Source organism: Talpa europaea (assembly GCF_964194135.1).
Source record: "Talpa europaea genome assembly, chromosome: 14".
Classification (NCBI taxonomy): Eukaryota; Metazoa; Chordata; class Mammalia; order Eulipotyphla; family Talpidae; genus Talpa; species Talpa europaea.
This window is the reverse complement of record NC_140082.1, coordinates 42323446-42337705: the sequence shown is the minus strand read 5'-3', so window position 1 is coordinate 42337705 and position 14260 is coordinate 42323446. Positions and strand designations below refer to the sequence as shown.

The following is a 14260-nucleotide window of genomic DNA, read 5'->3' as shown; positions in this document are numbered from 1 at the left end:
AGTTTTTGATCCTTTCATTTTTTAATCTCTTATATTAACCTGCCTTGGGAATCTTAAAAGCTGTTTCCCTTGCCAATGCCAGCTCAGTAGGCAGTATTTTATTGAGCAAGACAGATTTTCATTTTAGAAATGAGGCTTTCCACATTATGACATTACCAATAGCTGGTTATGTATTATAGGAAACAACAATATTCTTTTCATGGCTCAGAAGCTGCATGCTGGTATTTAGCCAGCAGTTTGCAAAGGTTTCCTACATGACTTACTACACAATGCTAAAACGTGTGCTTTGTGCTCAAGTGATTACCAATGAAATGCGTGCCTCTCCTGCCTTCTCTTTATCTGGGGAATGTGTTTCCTGTCATTACTAAGACAATGCCATGACCATAATATGCAGGATGGATTATACCTGTAGACATCTTACAACAAAGAGCTCATCAGGAATGTGGTTATATGCCATGCCATAGGGAGCCCTCAGCCCAAAAGAGCTATCAGGACACGAACCCCTGCCCCCCAGAAGCAGATGAGGACAACTGTTTTTTTCCACTTGTGTGCTTCTTTCCACCCAAAATAAAAGTGTACTTTCTGCTTCTGTATTCTGCTATATAGCAATGTCTTCTCTTTTTGTGTGGAATGCAATGAAAGTAATGTCAATAGACATTCTACCAGCAGTTTAAGAATTTTATACTCGCTTTGGACACAGAATATCGTGTTTGGTCACTTCTGCTGCTGATGCTATATAAACTAGGTCAGAGACTAGCTCTCAAACTCAAAAAGATTTTACAGAAGTAAAATATTCCACATGTCATAAGTAACATACGTTTATATACATCAAATACAAGAGTGAAATCTCTAACTATTTTAGTGAATGTGTTTGATATTCAGCTCCATGTGTACCCCTCCCATCATCACACTTCCTCACTGTCTTCCTTACTGTTAAACATGAAACTCAAATGTTAAATCACATCCATCTTCCAATTAAAAATAAAGCAGCTGTGAAATAATGATATTCTTTTAAAATAAGAAAATTGTCATTGGAGCAGAGCTGATTTGATTTAGGGAAAGCAGGTTACTCAATTATTGGTTACTGTGTGTCTGAAATTTTATGAAAAAAAAAAGGAAGTATTGTTTAGGATGATGAATCCTGGCATTATGTAGAACTGCTCTGGGGTTAGAGCTGTGTCTTTCCAGCTGCCCGCCTTGGGTCATCAATCTTGCCTTTTAATGTGAAGTTGGTAAGACCTCATCATAATTTAAAAAGCTAAGTCACCAAGAGAAAAGTCAATGACTGACTTTGAATGTTTTTCATGTCAACTTTTTATTTTGGCTTCAAAATGACCAGAGCACAATACTCTTTAGAGATCAATACATTTCTTGATAAATCGCGTCTATAAAGGTGTGGCTGCTTAATGTTCCTTATTTTATTCATCCGTATCCCTCTTGTCGCTAAGCTTCCTGTTCTTCCTTCTCCCTAGAACATTCTTTCTCTTTGTGTCCACTTGCACTGCATTCTGTATACCCTTTAATCCATATCTTAGACAAAAGCCAAAATCATTTATGAAATTTCTCCAATCCCCCCATCTCCAATTCTCTGGAAAAAGTGTTTCCTCCTTCCTCTGTGCTGCATCATGCCTTATGTGCTTTGCTCCTCTTCTATATTCATGTATTTATGTTTCCCAAATTCTTATTGATCTTTATATCCTTACTACTTAATGCAGATCTTAGCAGATAACCAGCATTATGTCCACTTAATGAATGTCAATCAAGTTGAGAAAATTTTCAAGGTTGCAGACTGATTAAGTAGATCATGCTACCATGGATACCATGAAGCTATTGAAAATAGTGAAAAAAAAATTGGGGCATGGAAATATATCCATAAAATGAAAAGCTGGTATTCAAACATAGAGGTTGTATAACTTCATTTGAAAAATAACAGCACACAAACAATTTTCATATAGATTTTGTATAAGAAAATAAAACTCTGCAAGGCTATTACTGGTGGTTATTCCCTCATTGCTGGTCTTATGAACATTTATTTTATTTTTTAATATTTTCTGCATCTTATGAATTTTCAGCAGGCATTTGTTAGTTTTCTATGTAGAAAAGTAGATACTCTTTTGAAAGAACTCACAGAATTCATCATCAAATGATGAATTCAGGGATGGAGACATGAGATATGCACTTGAACATCCTGGGTGAAGAAGTGACTTACTCTGCCTGCCAGACCTCAAAAAGGGGGAAAAAAAAGAAAAGAAAAAGAAAAAAGAAAGAAAAAGAAAGAAAACAAAGAGGGGGAGGAGAAAGTAATTTTAAGTCAAGAGAACTTTATATGTCAAGGTAGTTAGATGGAAATTATTTATCTTGTCATTTATATGTGGAATATAGAGAACCCAAACAAAGGGTCAGACAAAGACAAACATCAAAACAACCCTTGAAAGCTGACCAGAGATCTAAGACATCCAAAGGGAGGGAGGGGAAGGAAAAGGTGGTGGGGAAGGGGCACAATGAACAATGGTAGAGGACTATGGACACTTTGGTGGTGGGAAAGCTATGGTGAACACACCTGAGGGGAGAAATCCTATACTGTCAAAAAACTAACAAGGTTGTAAAACAATGGTACTTTATTAAATAATGATAATAATAAAATTTTAAGAAAATAAATTATTACTCTTACATTAGGAATAACAAATATTTTAATGCGACTTTAAGAGGTGGTGTGTGAATGCAGTAGTCAGACTAAAAAGGTAGTTGAAGGCCATCGTGTCGATTAGCAGAGAAAACTTCACTATGCAAGTTACAAACACGCAGGTGTTGAGACCTCTGGCGTCTTCTGACACACAAACCAACAATGTGAGCAGTGTGTAACAGTGATTGAAGGCTATCTAACTCCACCCAAATGCTCTCAGACTCCTGAGGGTCCAAGATCACTGTTAGGGCATTCCTGAATGTTACCTAGGGAGACAGGACTTAAAAGCACTTCCTTGGTGTTGCCAGAGAAAGTTCCCACAGTTGGAGGAGACTGTATCTTAGAGTTCCGAGCACCATCCTATTTTAATTGCAATGGTTTAGGTCCCAGCCCTAATCATTCTGTGAGGTTGTCATTCATACTTACTAAAACCCAGTGGCCGTATAATAATGTTAGGAAGAAAATGAAATAAAATTTCAAGTATTCCAGTGTGGTAAGAAAAAGTATCTGCAGAGTTTTAAAGCACAGCAGGAAATTTTATGTAGTCACACGGGGAGGTTACTGTGCATTTCATTGCTGTTGAGATGAGATCTCTTCTTTTTTACTAATGATTTATGCATATTCTATGGGAGGGAGCTTTTTTTTTTTTTCTATCTGAGACCTGTGTTGGGTATACCTAGTTAATTCCAAATTGCCTCTTCTGTTAAAGTCAGCTGTTTCAGCCCTTAGGATTCTTCTAATTAACCATTTTTTTTTTAACTCTTTCTCTAACTAAATCTTATCCTGAAATCAAAATTTTAAAAAGCAGGAAAAGGATAGTCAAGAGGTGATGTTTTAGAGTTATTTCAAAGCAACATAAGTTGAATATGGACTCTTGGGAATTTAATCATTTCCAACCTGAAGAGCCATTTGTAAGTTTGACAGGAAAAGTTTATTTAAATAGCTCTGCTTCATGCTCCCTTGGACTTCAGGATGTCAAGATTTTAAGAGCCCTTCAGCTTCAAAGTGTGTATGGTATTGGGCCTGAGTCAAAGGACAATCAGTACAGTACTAAGTCTTTGAGAGCCTTTGAAAAATTTGAAATTGCTCAGTGCAACCAAATCCAGAGGACTCATTAAGTTTAGAAAATCAGACTTTTTGCATGACATTAAGATCACCTGATTATTTGTCTGAAATTGTTAGATATGTAACATATAGAACACTCAGTTCAATTTGAATCAAGAAAGCAATGAACCTGTTGTTAGTGTCTCAAATATTGCATGGGACATACTTATACCAAAAATATTTGTTGTTTTTCTGAAATTCAGTTTGAACTGAACACTCTTTGTTTTTAAAACTCAATCATGGATGGCTTCCCTTTTTTTGAAATTTGTATACAAAATCATAGAAAGTACTTTGGCTTTGGCCTGGGGTGGGGGTGGAGTCCACAAAGCCTGTATGGAATTAGCTTTAGGACATCCTTTTCCCCCTAACACTATGACTCATTTTTTTAAGAAATGCAAATTTCAGTAAACAGTTATTGGCATTTCATAAAAATGTGTTGGATAAATACTTACTCTTAAATTTAAAACATCCACCACTATTATCCTAAAATTTCTATTAAAGCCTTACTCCTTTTCCTCTCACATCTGGTGATAGCATGCAGAACATAGACTTTACATCTTTAAAATCAGGTTAATGAAATAAAGATTGTTTTACATTGAATGGTAACCCCTTCCTATCTAGATGAAATCTCCCATTGTTGAATTGTGTAACTTAAAATTGACTTCCATGTGCCAGAGATTGCTGTTTTTCCTGCATGTAACTCTTGGTTCAGTTTAAAATGAATTGGCAACATGTTGATTTAACTACCTCAAGGGCCTTCAGGAAAAAGCAGTTGATGAGAGACAATAGTCATTCTTCAGGAGGTAGGCTGTGCATAAAATGGAAATTCTTTAGGTGTTCATGGCCTATAGGCACTGGAGGATTAATTGAAATATTGTTTTCTGAAAATTGAGTTGTCATGTAGTAATTGGAAGAAGGATTCAGAAATGGTGGTGGAGGTGGGGGTTTGGGGTTTTTTTAATTTTCAATTTTTGGCTTTGTTCCTGTTTTCAGGAAGTGATATTCTCTTGCCTCGTAAAAATAATCCATTGTAACATGCAATTACTTTCTGTATGCTTTAAAAACTATATTTGTGTTTCACTTCTTTAAAGTTTCTATATTACATAGAAATGCAATAGAGTATAATTAAAAAAACACAATTTTACAAGAAAAAAATTTCTAATATATAGAAACCAGTAATGATTTTGGTTTTAAGAGTGTTCTTAATTATTAATAATGGAAATAAGCATACTGTAGGGGCAGGACTGGCCATTCAGCAGGTTTTCTAGGATCCAGCAGACCGGGTAAAGGAGGAGTCAGAGTCCTCAGTGGTTTTTTGCAGGTCTTTCATTGGGATTACCAGGTACATGGCAGGCAGGGGTGCTGGGGGGCCGGGAGGCTGGCAGGCCTCCCAGCCCCCAGCAAGTCTTCACTCTATCTGGGCTCTCTGGCGTTCTCTGCTTCTCTCTCAGCTTCTGTTCATTCTCGGCTTCTTGGCTTCTGCTGGCGTCCTCATGACGCCGACCTTAAAAGCCCAGTCTCAGCCCAGGTGAATCCCATCTACCTACGCCCACACCCTACTCCAGGTGTCCGCCATCAGGCATGCATTCAGGACCGCAAGGATCCATCATCTATCCTGATGGTGGGAGGGCAGAAAAGCCTGACATTTTTCCTTACCCTACACATACTCAAAGAAAATAAAACTGTGTTACTAAAAACATGGAAACATTAAAAAATCAGAACTGAAAGGGACTTATTATCAGTTTATTTATTACAAGTGCTTCATTTTACAAATAAATAATAGGAACCTTTAAGATGAAGTAACTTGTCCAAGGCCCAACAACTAGCTAGTGACAAAGCCAGTACGTGAGAGGCTGATGCTTAGATCTTTGTCCTCTCCACCCACATCACAGGGCTGTAGGAACAATTCAAGGCCCTGCAATTCATGAGTCCTTTAGGCCTTGGTCATCACTACTACGATGCCCAATTTCAGAGATATGATATAGCTAGTGACAGATGCAGGTAAAGTAAGTGTTGAGGAGCTTGTCTCCTGGAAACCTACCAGAAGCTTGCAAGTCCCAACAGCAGTCTCATGGTGGCATCTGCTCTACCCTGATGAAGACTTAGTATCCACCTGCCTCTCAAGCTGAACTGTAAGGAAGCCAAATGAAGGTGTGGAGCAGGAAGAAATTTAAAGATAGAGCAGAAATCCTTATTTTTGCCCTCCTCTTTCCACTCCATTCTATATTATAATTCTATGGCCCATTTCACAAACCACAGTAATCACAGTGCTTTCAAAGTCAGTATTGCTTGAGGATGCATTCAATTTATAAAGAGGTAGGATGCTGAAGAGTAATAGGCAATCATTTCATGTTAGGCCCGAGTTGTTTTCCAGGTCTCTTCAAGTATCCAATATGTCTTGTTTGTCTTGATTTTCTATTTGTAAAATGGCATGAATTAATGTGCTCTTTGGAAATTTTGTAATCTCTCAGAAGATACAGGTGTGTGATTTTGAACCCAGTTTTCTCTTTTGTACCAGGGATCAAGCAATCTTGCTTTCAGCAATCCTCAAGGTCCCTTCCAAGCTGTTGAAGGGACCCAACATGTCCCTTCCCAGCTAAGGCTATTGATATCTTATCATGACACTGCCTTTCTAAAAGGAATGGAAAAAGTAAGGATTGTTGACACCAAATGGAATTAGGACTTACTGATCTTAGGTGTATGAAAACTACACTGTGGAGCTCCAGGACTGGGTGACTGACCATGGCTTTTATTGTCTTCCAGGTAGACTTGGGCCTTCTGCGCTTCGTCACTGCTATTGGGACACAGGGGGCCATTTCAAAGGAAACCAAGAAGAAATATTATGTCAAGACTTACCGAATAGACATTAGCTCCAATGGGGAAGACTGGATCACCATAAAAGAAGGAAATAAACCTGTTGTAAGTTTGACTGCCACCCCCTTAACCAATTCAGTCTTTTAAGTGGATGATCAATTTTACCTTAGTTGCTTAAGAGCTTTCTGTCTGGCCAGGTTTATTTTTTATTTGATTTAAAATGAAAAGTGCAATTAGAAGTTTTAATATGACCAAGTTGTCTCATGTTCCCAGATCCAGAAGTCAAAAGGAAATTATATGGATGTTTCCAAGAAAAGTCAACACCAGCCAAATGAAGTGTCAAACTCAAAAGTCACTTTGAACCTCTTGGGGACACTGACTATACACAGGATAAACACTGTCCCTTTAGAACCTAAAGAGTTGTTTTGTTGTGGTTTTTTACTCTTTCTTCATTCTCAGTAATCAGATTCATTATTCTCAGTAATTGCCTGGTTTTAGAAAACTCCTTTTCACTTATCCTCTGTGGTTCACCAACTAATTTACAAGTGTGTTTGGCTTCTGTGAGAATGAATAGTAGTAAAGGCAGATCACATGAATGATATTCCATCTCCCCACTGCTTTCCACCAAGGAGGCCACAGCAACCATGCCCTGCCTCCAGCACATAACCCTAAATCATTTGAAACTGAGATATTTTTCTCAGCTTGCCCATTTATTTGAAGTTATGCTTGCTGTGCTTTACTAATCAAAAGATTTCTGAAAATATGCTGTCTTCATAAAATTAAAAGCTCGCCCTGGAGGCCAAGGAGAAAAAAGTTAGAATTGATAACAACAGTAGCAAAAATCCAGGTAACTTGAAACTGTATGTTTGAGAAGTCCATTAACATGTCCTTGTCACTCTTTGGAGAATTCGTGGTCTTGACTTTCTCTTTCTGATCTGAAACTGAGAAAGCCTCCTGGGTATGAAGCAAAAGACTATTAATTCCTTTTGATTAGATATAAACCTCCCCTCTCTGCACTCATGTTTAGAGCTGGCAAGATGGAAGTGTATATCGGTAGACAGCTGTTTTGTGGGGAAAAAGTTCTATGGACAGGCAAATTCAAGGCTGCTATCTAACCCTGAAGGACATGAAACCAATTATACACCTGTGGAACAAATTCCACACAGTCAATATTTGTGACGGTGAACCAAGTAAATATTGATCACAAGTTTCAAGATTTGTGCTTTATTTGGAGTGGTTTTCTGAAGACAAGCTTTAGTTCCAGGGAAACAAAACATTAATATCAATGACATACCAAAAAACAAGAGTACCTAGAGAGAACAGGACAACTGTCCCTAGACCTCAGCCCATTTCTTTAAAAAAAATAAATAAATAAGCACTACTATGCAACAAGCCCACTTTATTCATTGTCCATCATTTGTTTGCCTGGCCCAGAACATGGGATGTTAGAGAGCACACCGGTGACCATCTCTAACACTGAGGGGGTGTCTGACAGTGCACATGGCTCATGGTAGGTCCATTATCAGAAACATCCTGGAACACAGAGGAGCTTCCAGAGTAGGCAGCAGAAAGGATAAGGAAGGGGTCAGCAAAGATAAAGACCTGGCATCTGTCTGAACACTTTCATTTGTAAAGATAGTGAGGAAATATCCCCCTACCATTCTGGGTCCTTCTTGGGCTACCCAGCAATCAAATTAATATCAGACAAATTAGTAAGAGAAAAAAACAATTTTAATTATATATGTATGGAGAATTCATAGTCTTGACTTTCTCTTTCTGATCTGAAACTGAGAAAGCCTCCTGGGTATGAAGCAAAAGAAATATTAATTCCTTTTAATTAAATGTAGACCCCCCACTCATATTTAGAGCTGGCTACCTGGATGTGTATTGTCTACCTGGCTATGTCTACCTGGATGTGGATTCTAAAGCCAATAGGGTAAAATGAGGCTATATCTTCTGATCTAAGGAATAGGATTTTGACCTATGGCTTCAAGGAGAAATGAGGAGGCTTCATGTGAGGAAAGAGTGACTTATATTGACAAAAGCCAGATGTTTTATAATTAGATGTTTGCCCTGCCACATAAATAGTTTTATTTGATAGAAAGGCTATTTCTGATGAAAATCCTAATTCTGGATAATACTCCCAATTTTTGTTCTCCTATATAGGGAGTGGTAAAATTTCCCACATGCCTGCTGGGCCTCAATTGACCTCAGCCTGAAATAATCTACATGCTAAATTAAGACATCTTGGGAGGCCTCTCTGGACATTTTGTTGAGGCCTATCCTGCACTCTGAACTTAAGTGAAATTCAAATATCTACCTGAAGTCTAGTTTTTGTTGCCCACACTACCTTTCTCTGTACATTGGGGCCTTTCAACCACTGCCCCCTACCAAAAATTTACTTTCCTCACAGAGAGTTGGCCACACCTCAGAAAAAGCTGCCTTTGACAAGTAAGAACTCAGCAGTCTCTTTATGTTGAATGGGATGTGTGCCTTGACCTGGTTTTCAGCAAACATAAAATTCCCTCCGTGTGAACAAATGTGCACTCCCCAGCCTAAGCTGGAGTAGCAATACTCCTGACAGATGCTGTTCTCTCCCTGAAATGGTCTTGTTGACCCTCCTTTAAGCACCATGGTTTGGGACTCGACTCCTTCTGGCAGCTACACATTATTCTTTGTCACACAAAAATGATCCCACACAGATTGTTTCCCAGAGAGATTTGCTGAAGTAGGACAGAAATCTAAAGGCCATCACAGGCTAGAATAAATTATGATATTAAATTGTCTCCAGAGAGGGATCAGTCTAACAGCTGACTTTGTAAAGCATTTGACTACCATCAATTGTGCAGGCCACTTAAACTAAATAAAATAAAAATACCAGCCTGACTTTTACATGCCCTTTCTCTCAGATAAAGAGCAAACCTTGGGAAACTGTGATCCTTTTCCATGAACCTATCAGGGAAAATAGAGAGAAATTGTGAAACCTCTAAGGGACCCAGCAATGTTCTAGTTACACAAACTTACAGGAGGCATATGGCCAGGCTGTGTGAGAGGCTGCAAGATAACAGGTACCCAGGGCTTAGCACTGAGGCACAGTAAATTTACACAGGCTGTCCCCAAATCTGGATTGAAGTAAAACCCAGGAAAGCAGAGGTTTTCAGATCTGTTTGGGGCAAGTCTAGTGCCAGTGTCCTGAGATGGCAGTCTCCACCCCCTGGAGACCTTGCTAGCACACTGCTGCGGCACCACACCAAGGCAGAGCAAGCGGCCCTGACAGACCTTTGTGGGAAACCGGCTCGTGACTGGCATTCATTACATTTGCAGTTATAGGCATCATCTTTCTTAGAATAAAATGACTCACTTTTGAAACTAGAGGCAGGAGCTCTGGAAAAACTGATTTTTAGTGACAGCATTCATAACTCAGTTTTGATTTTGACCACTAAAACACAATTTTACCAATAATCAAAAAGCATTACAGTTTTTAATTAATGTCAGGAATAAGATCTTCCATGGAGAAATGGGAGGAAGCTACTTAACCTACTGCCTTAGCTGGGAATATAATGTAGAATTTTCAGAAAGCCAGACCCTACATTGAACTCAAAAAGCACTCCTTCTGGAGGGGTTCCTGGGAAAGTAAAATCGTGAGAGTTCCCATGAAATGTCATAATATTCTGCAAGTTAATAATTTCCCACATTTTCAGATAGTGGCATGTATTCTTTAACAAATGTCATCCCTGTAACTGTGCATTTGGATGCTCTAACCTCTCAGAAAATTGAATCGATGGTTTGGGCAACATTCTATATTAGATCTGATCCTTTCTGATTCCCATCACTTGAAAAAAGAACATCAGTTGTTATTGCTACCTCACTCTTGATAGACTATGCTGAAATTGTAAAGAATTTTACAAACATCTGTGAAAATATATGTTTGAATTTACTTTAAGTAAAAGGCTGTTATTGGGGAGTCCTTTCTTTTTCCATATAGATCTTTCAAGGAAACACTAACCCCACAGATATTGTATTTGGAGTTTTCAACAAACCAATGATAACTCGTTTTGTCCGAATCAAACCTGTGACTTGGGAAACTGGTATATCTATGAGATTTGAAGTATATGGCTGCAAGATAACAGGTAAGCACTAACTTAAAGGTAATCTAGTTTTGATTGATATAAACTTTTAATTACAGGGACTGTCATTTTTTATAAACAGCTGCTTTCATTTTGTAGTTTAGAGCATATGCTTTGGATTTAGACAAACTTGAGTTAAATTCTGCATGTACTACTCACTGTTTTATCTCTTTAGGTAGTATATTATTTTCAATGCCTTAGTTCTCTTATCTGAAAACAGTCATAATAGTATACGTCATGCAGGGTTGTTGTGATGATGGGTCAGCAGGTGGATAACCCAGCTACAGTACAGTGTGGCATGTAGGAGATACTGGTTCAATGCTGCCTTTCCACTAGTCTATAAGCTCCCTGAGGCCAGCACCTGGTCTTTCATCCCTGTCTCCTGGATGGTATGGCACACTGACTAGTACTGAGTAGATTTACACCAAACTGTTGTGTGAAATGTTCATCTCCTTTATCTTAACTTTAAAGTCTAGAACAGACCTCATAAGCAACTGTTAAGGAGGAATTTAACTTGTTAGAATTTTTCCTTTTACTCACTAATTATCCTTACAACATCATCTTATTTTGTTTCAATATGTAGTTATTTCTTGCTGAATGAATATACTAATATTCCAATATACTAATATTAGAAACCAATTCTTCAGTGTTTCTAGTTTTTTAGCTTGTTTCTTCTAACATTAATATTAAAAGTCTGTTAAATTTGATATAAGCTGATAGATTGTAGCCATTCCAGAGATTAATAGAATCAGGTATTAAAGGATTAAGTGGCTAAAAATGTAGGTCAGGTCAGGGCAGAACTCAAAGTAACACAATGATCCTGACTATTATCCTCACAGCATGTTTATGCAATCAGTTTATGCTATTATTTGTCCATTGGGCTTCCAATGTGACCACTCTTTATTCTAAATTAAATACTAGTCATTTTAGAATTCTTTTCCATTTAAGTAAATACATTGCAAATCTTCACTTTTTAACAAAAAGGAAGTATGATGTAAATTTCAAAGCTTCAAAGTTCAAAATCAAAGTCAGTAACTGATTAATCAATAAGTAATTAAAACTGAACAAATGTTTAGAAATCTGTGAACTGTCTTTTAATATAATATTAATATTACTAGTGTATTATTTTTCTCATTCCTTGAATATCAGTGATATTCCATGAATATCATTTAATTTCTCATTTAATATCTCATTCCATGAATATCAACACTATTGTTTTTATCCTCTTTAGTATAGTTATTTTTAGAGAAAGAAAAGATTGACTTTTGCAAGTAAAAAAAATCATCTGGACAAATTTCCATGAAATTACAAGCAATTTAGAAAAGAACTAAGTAAGGAGGGAAAAAAAAAAACTATGTTTGTTTATAGTAGAATCATTTGGGAAAGTAAAAACTGACATCTGTTTTCTTACCTAAATTTTATTTATTTCTGTCCCAGAGGCAGACTTGTTTATTGTTTTAGGATCTATGACTTAGAAAGTTCAAGGTCTTGGAGGCAGAATACACATTGAAAAGTTAGATATAACCTTGGCTTTGCCTTTAATCAGAAGTTAAATGGGAGAAAGTTCTAGGTCACTTTCAGAGGATTACAAGTTTCAGGACGACCCATAAATTTGTAGAAACAAGGCCACTTAAGGTCAGGGTGGAAATTTCTGACCCATTCCACCAACTGAGTCTCATGTCACTGTAGCAAATAAATGAGGTAAACTTAATAAAAACTCGAAATTTATTAGTCTGAAATCTGAATTTCCAGGTTTTCCTTTTAGTTAAATAAAATACTATTTATACCTGAACTGCTCTTTTTAATTTTCACAAGCATTTCCCTGAGAGTTAATTCTAAGAATATGAGTCTTCACATGTAAAGGAAGGCAAATAATTTATAATATTAAAAAAAAACAGTTTAATGACCTAACTAGTCATTAAAACATAGATGTATAAAATAACACATCTTAATACTCCAATATATTTTAGAGGCCCTCTCTCTCTTGTGAGATTCCCAATAGTTTATGTAGGCAGATCTTTGGAGAAACCAGCAGGTTGCAATGGTAGTAACATAAACAGATAGTATGTAGACATATTCAGACTTGACTCTGGACTGTTCACTCAGTGGATGTGTAACCATGGGCAGGATCTCCATTTCCTAGTCAATTAACCTTAATTCCACTGTAATGAAGATTAAATGAAAGAATATTTGTCACACACCTGGCGTAGAGTAAGTGCTCACTAAATGTTACCCCGTAAGTGAAACAGTACTTTGTACTCACAAAACAAACATAGAATAATCCTCAGGAAGCAGAGCTTCTAGAAAGAAGCTGACATGTTCTTGCCAGAATATGCAGACTCCTGAAAGTGGAGGCCATGTTTGCCTTTTTTTTTTTTTACTGTATCCTGTATGCCTGCAATACAACATGCATGACTTATTTTTTAATGAATGAACAAATAAATGAGTGAATTGAAGCTCTGTCCATGCCTGCTGATAAACAAGTGACTGCATTTCAAAATTTCACTCTTTGAGTAGATAGTCCTAACTCAATTTGGATAAAAAAAAATACTGCTGAATTAAGACTTACCATGTGAATTTATCACTTGACTTCCAAAGTTTTTTGAGTCCCCAAGTTTTAACCTATTTTTTGTATTCAGAAATTATTTTTTAGAAATATAATAATCCTGGCAAATATTGAATATACAATGGTGTGTCACCACATGGAGACATAAAGAAAACAAGATGGAGCAACCATTCTGCTTTATAGATGATTGATTAAGAAGTGTTTTCATTATTTTGACAAAGTGGTGTTTATCATTTTGTCAATGATGGAAACTAGTGTGAATAACCTTTGAGGGTTACTGTTTGATTATAGAACACACTAGGTGCTTTGTTAACTTTTGATTCTTAACCAGAAATTTATTAACCAGTGCTTCTGAATATATCAGTGTGTTCCTATATTAATCAATGTTCTAAATGACATCAGGCATCACAGCATCCAGAGGTAGTTTCTCAGTCATCAAGGGAAGATTAAATTATGTTCATTCAAATTTGCCCATCAAATGCAGTTATTACCTCTCAGTCCTTAAAAAAAAATGTTAACTGAGTATTTATATACCAGTGTATTTCAGTTTTCCCTTTAAAGATGAGTACAGAGATGATACTGTAAAATAGTATCGATAAAAATAATCACCTTAATCCCCCACATAGAACTTACCTCTCCAAGTCATCTGGGATTGATTTTAAGATTTGCAAACAGGGTTGCCAGGTAAAATATGCAATGTCCAGGTAAATTTAATACAAAGAAATAATGAATAAAATTTTAGTGCTAAGTATATTTGGGATATTTGGGGTGCAATATTTGGGATATACATACACTAAAAATAGTATTCATTATTTATCTGAAATTCCAATTTAGTTTGGCATTCTGTTTTTGTTTTAGGATTTGACATGTAGCCAGGCTAAAACACATTTGAGTCAACATACCACAGAACAAAGATAGATCGTAATATCTCTTTCCAAACTATGAGTTGTTAATTTAGCTTTTCTT

General features: G+C 36.8%; 1 protein-coding gene across 7 annotated transcripts in view; it reads left to right on the top strand.

The window, feature by feature from the left end:
• NRP1 (neuropilin 1) overlaps positions 1 to 14260 on the top strand; it is a gene marked incomplete at both ends in the record, with an annotated part of 134189 nt that overhangs the window by 85559 nt on the left and 34370 nt on the right. For all 7 annotated transcript variants that reach the window (XM_084253493.1, XM_084253498.1, XM_084253497.1 and 4 more), the window contains 2 exons: positions 6551 to 6706; positions 10587 to 10731. In XM_084253493.1, the coding sequence (XP_084109619.1) occupies positions 6551 to 6706; positions 10587 to 10731 (301 nt within the window). The remainder of the gene's footprint in view (positions 1 to 6550; positions 6707 to 10586; positions 10732 to 14260) is intronic.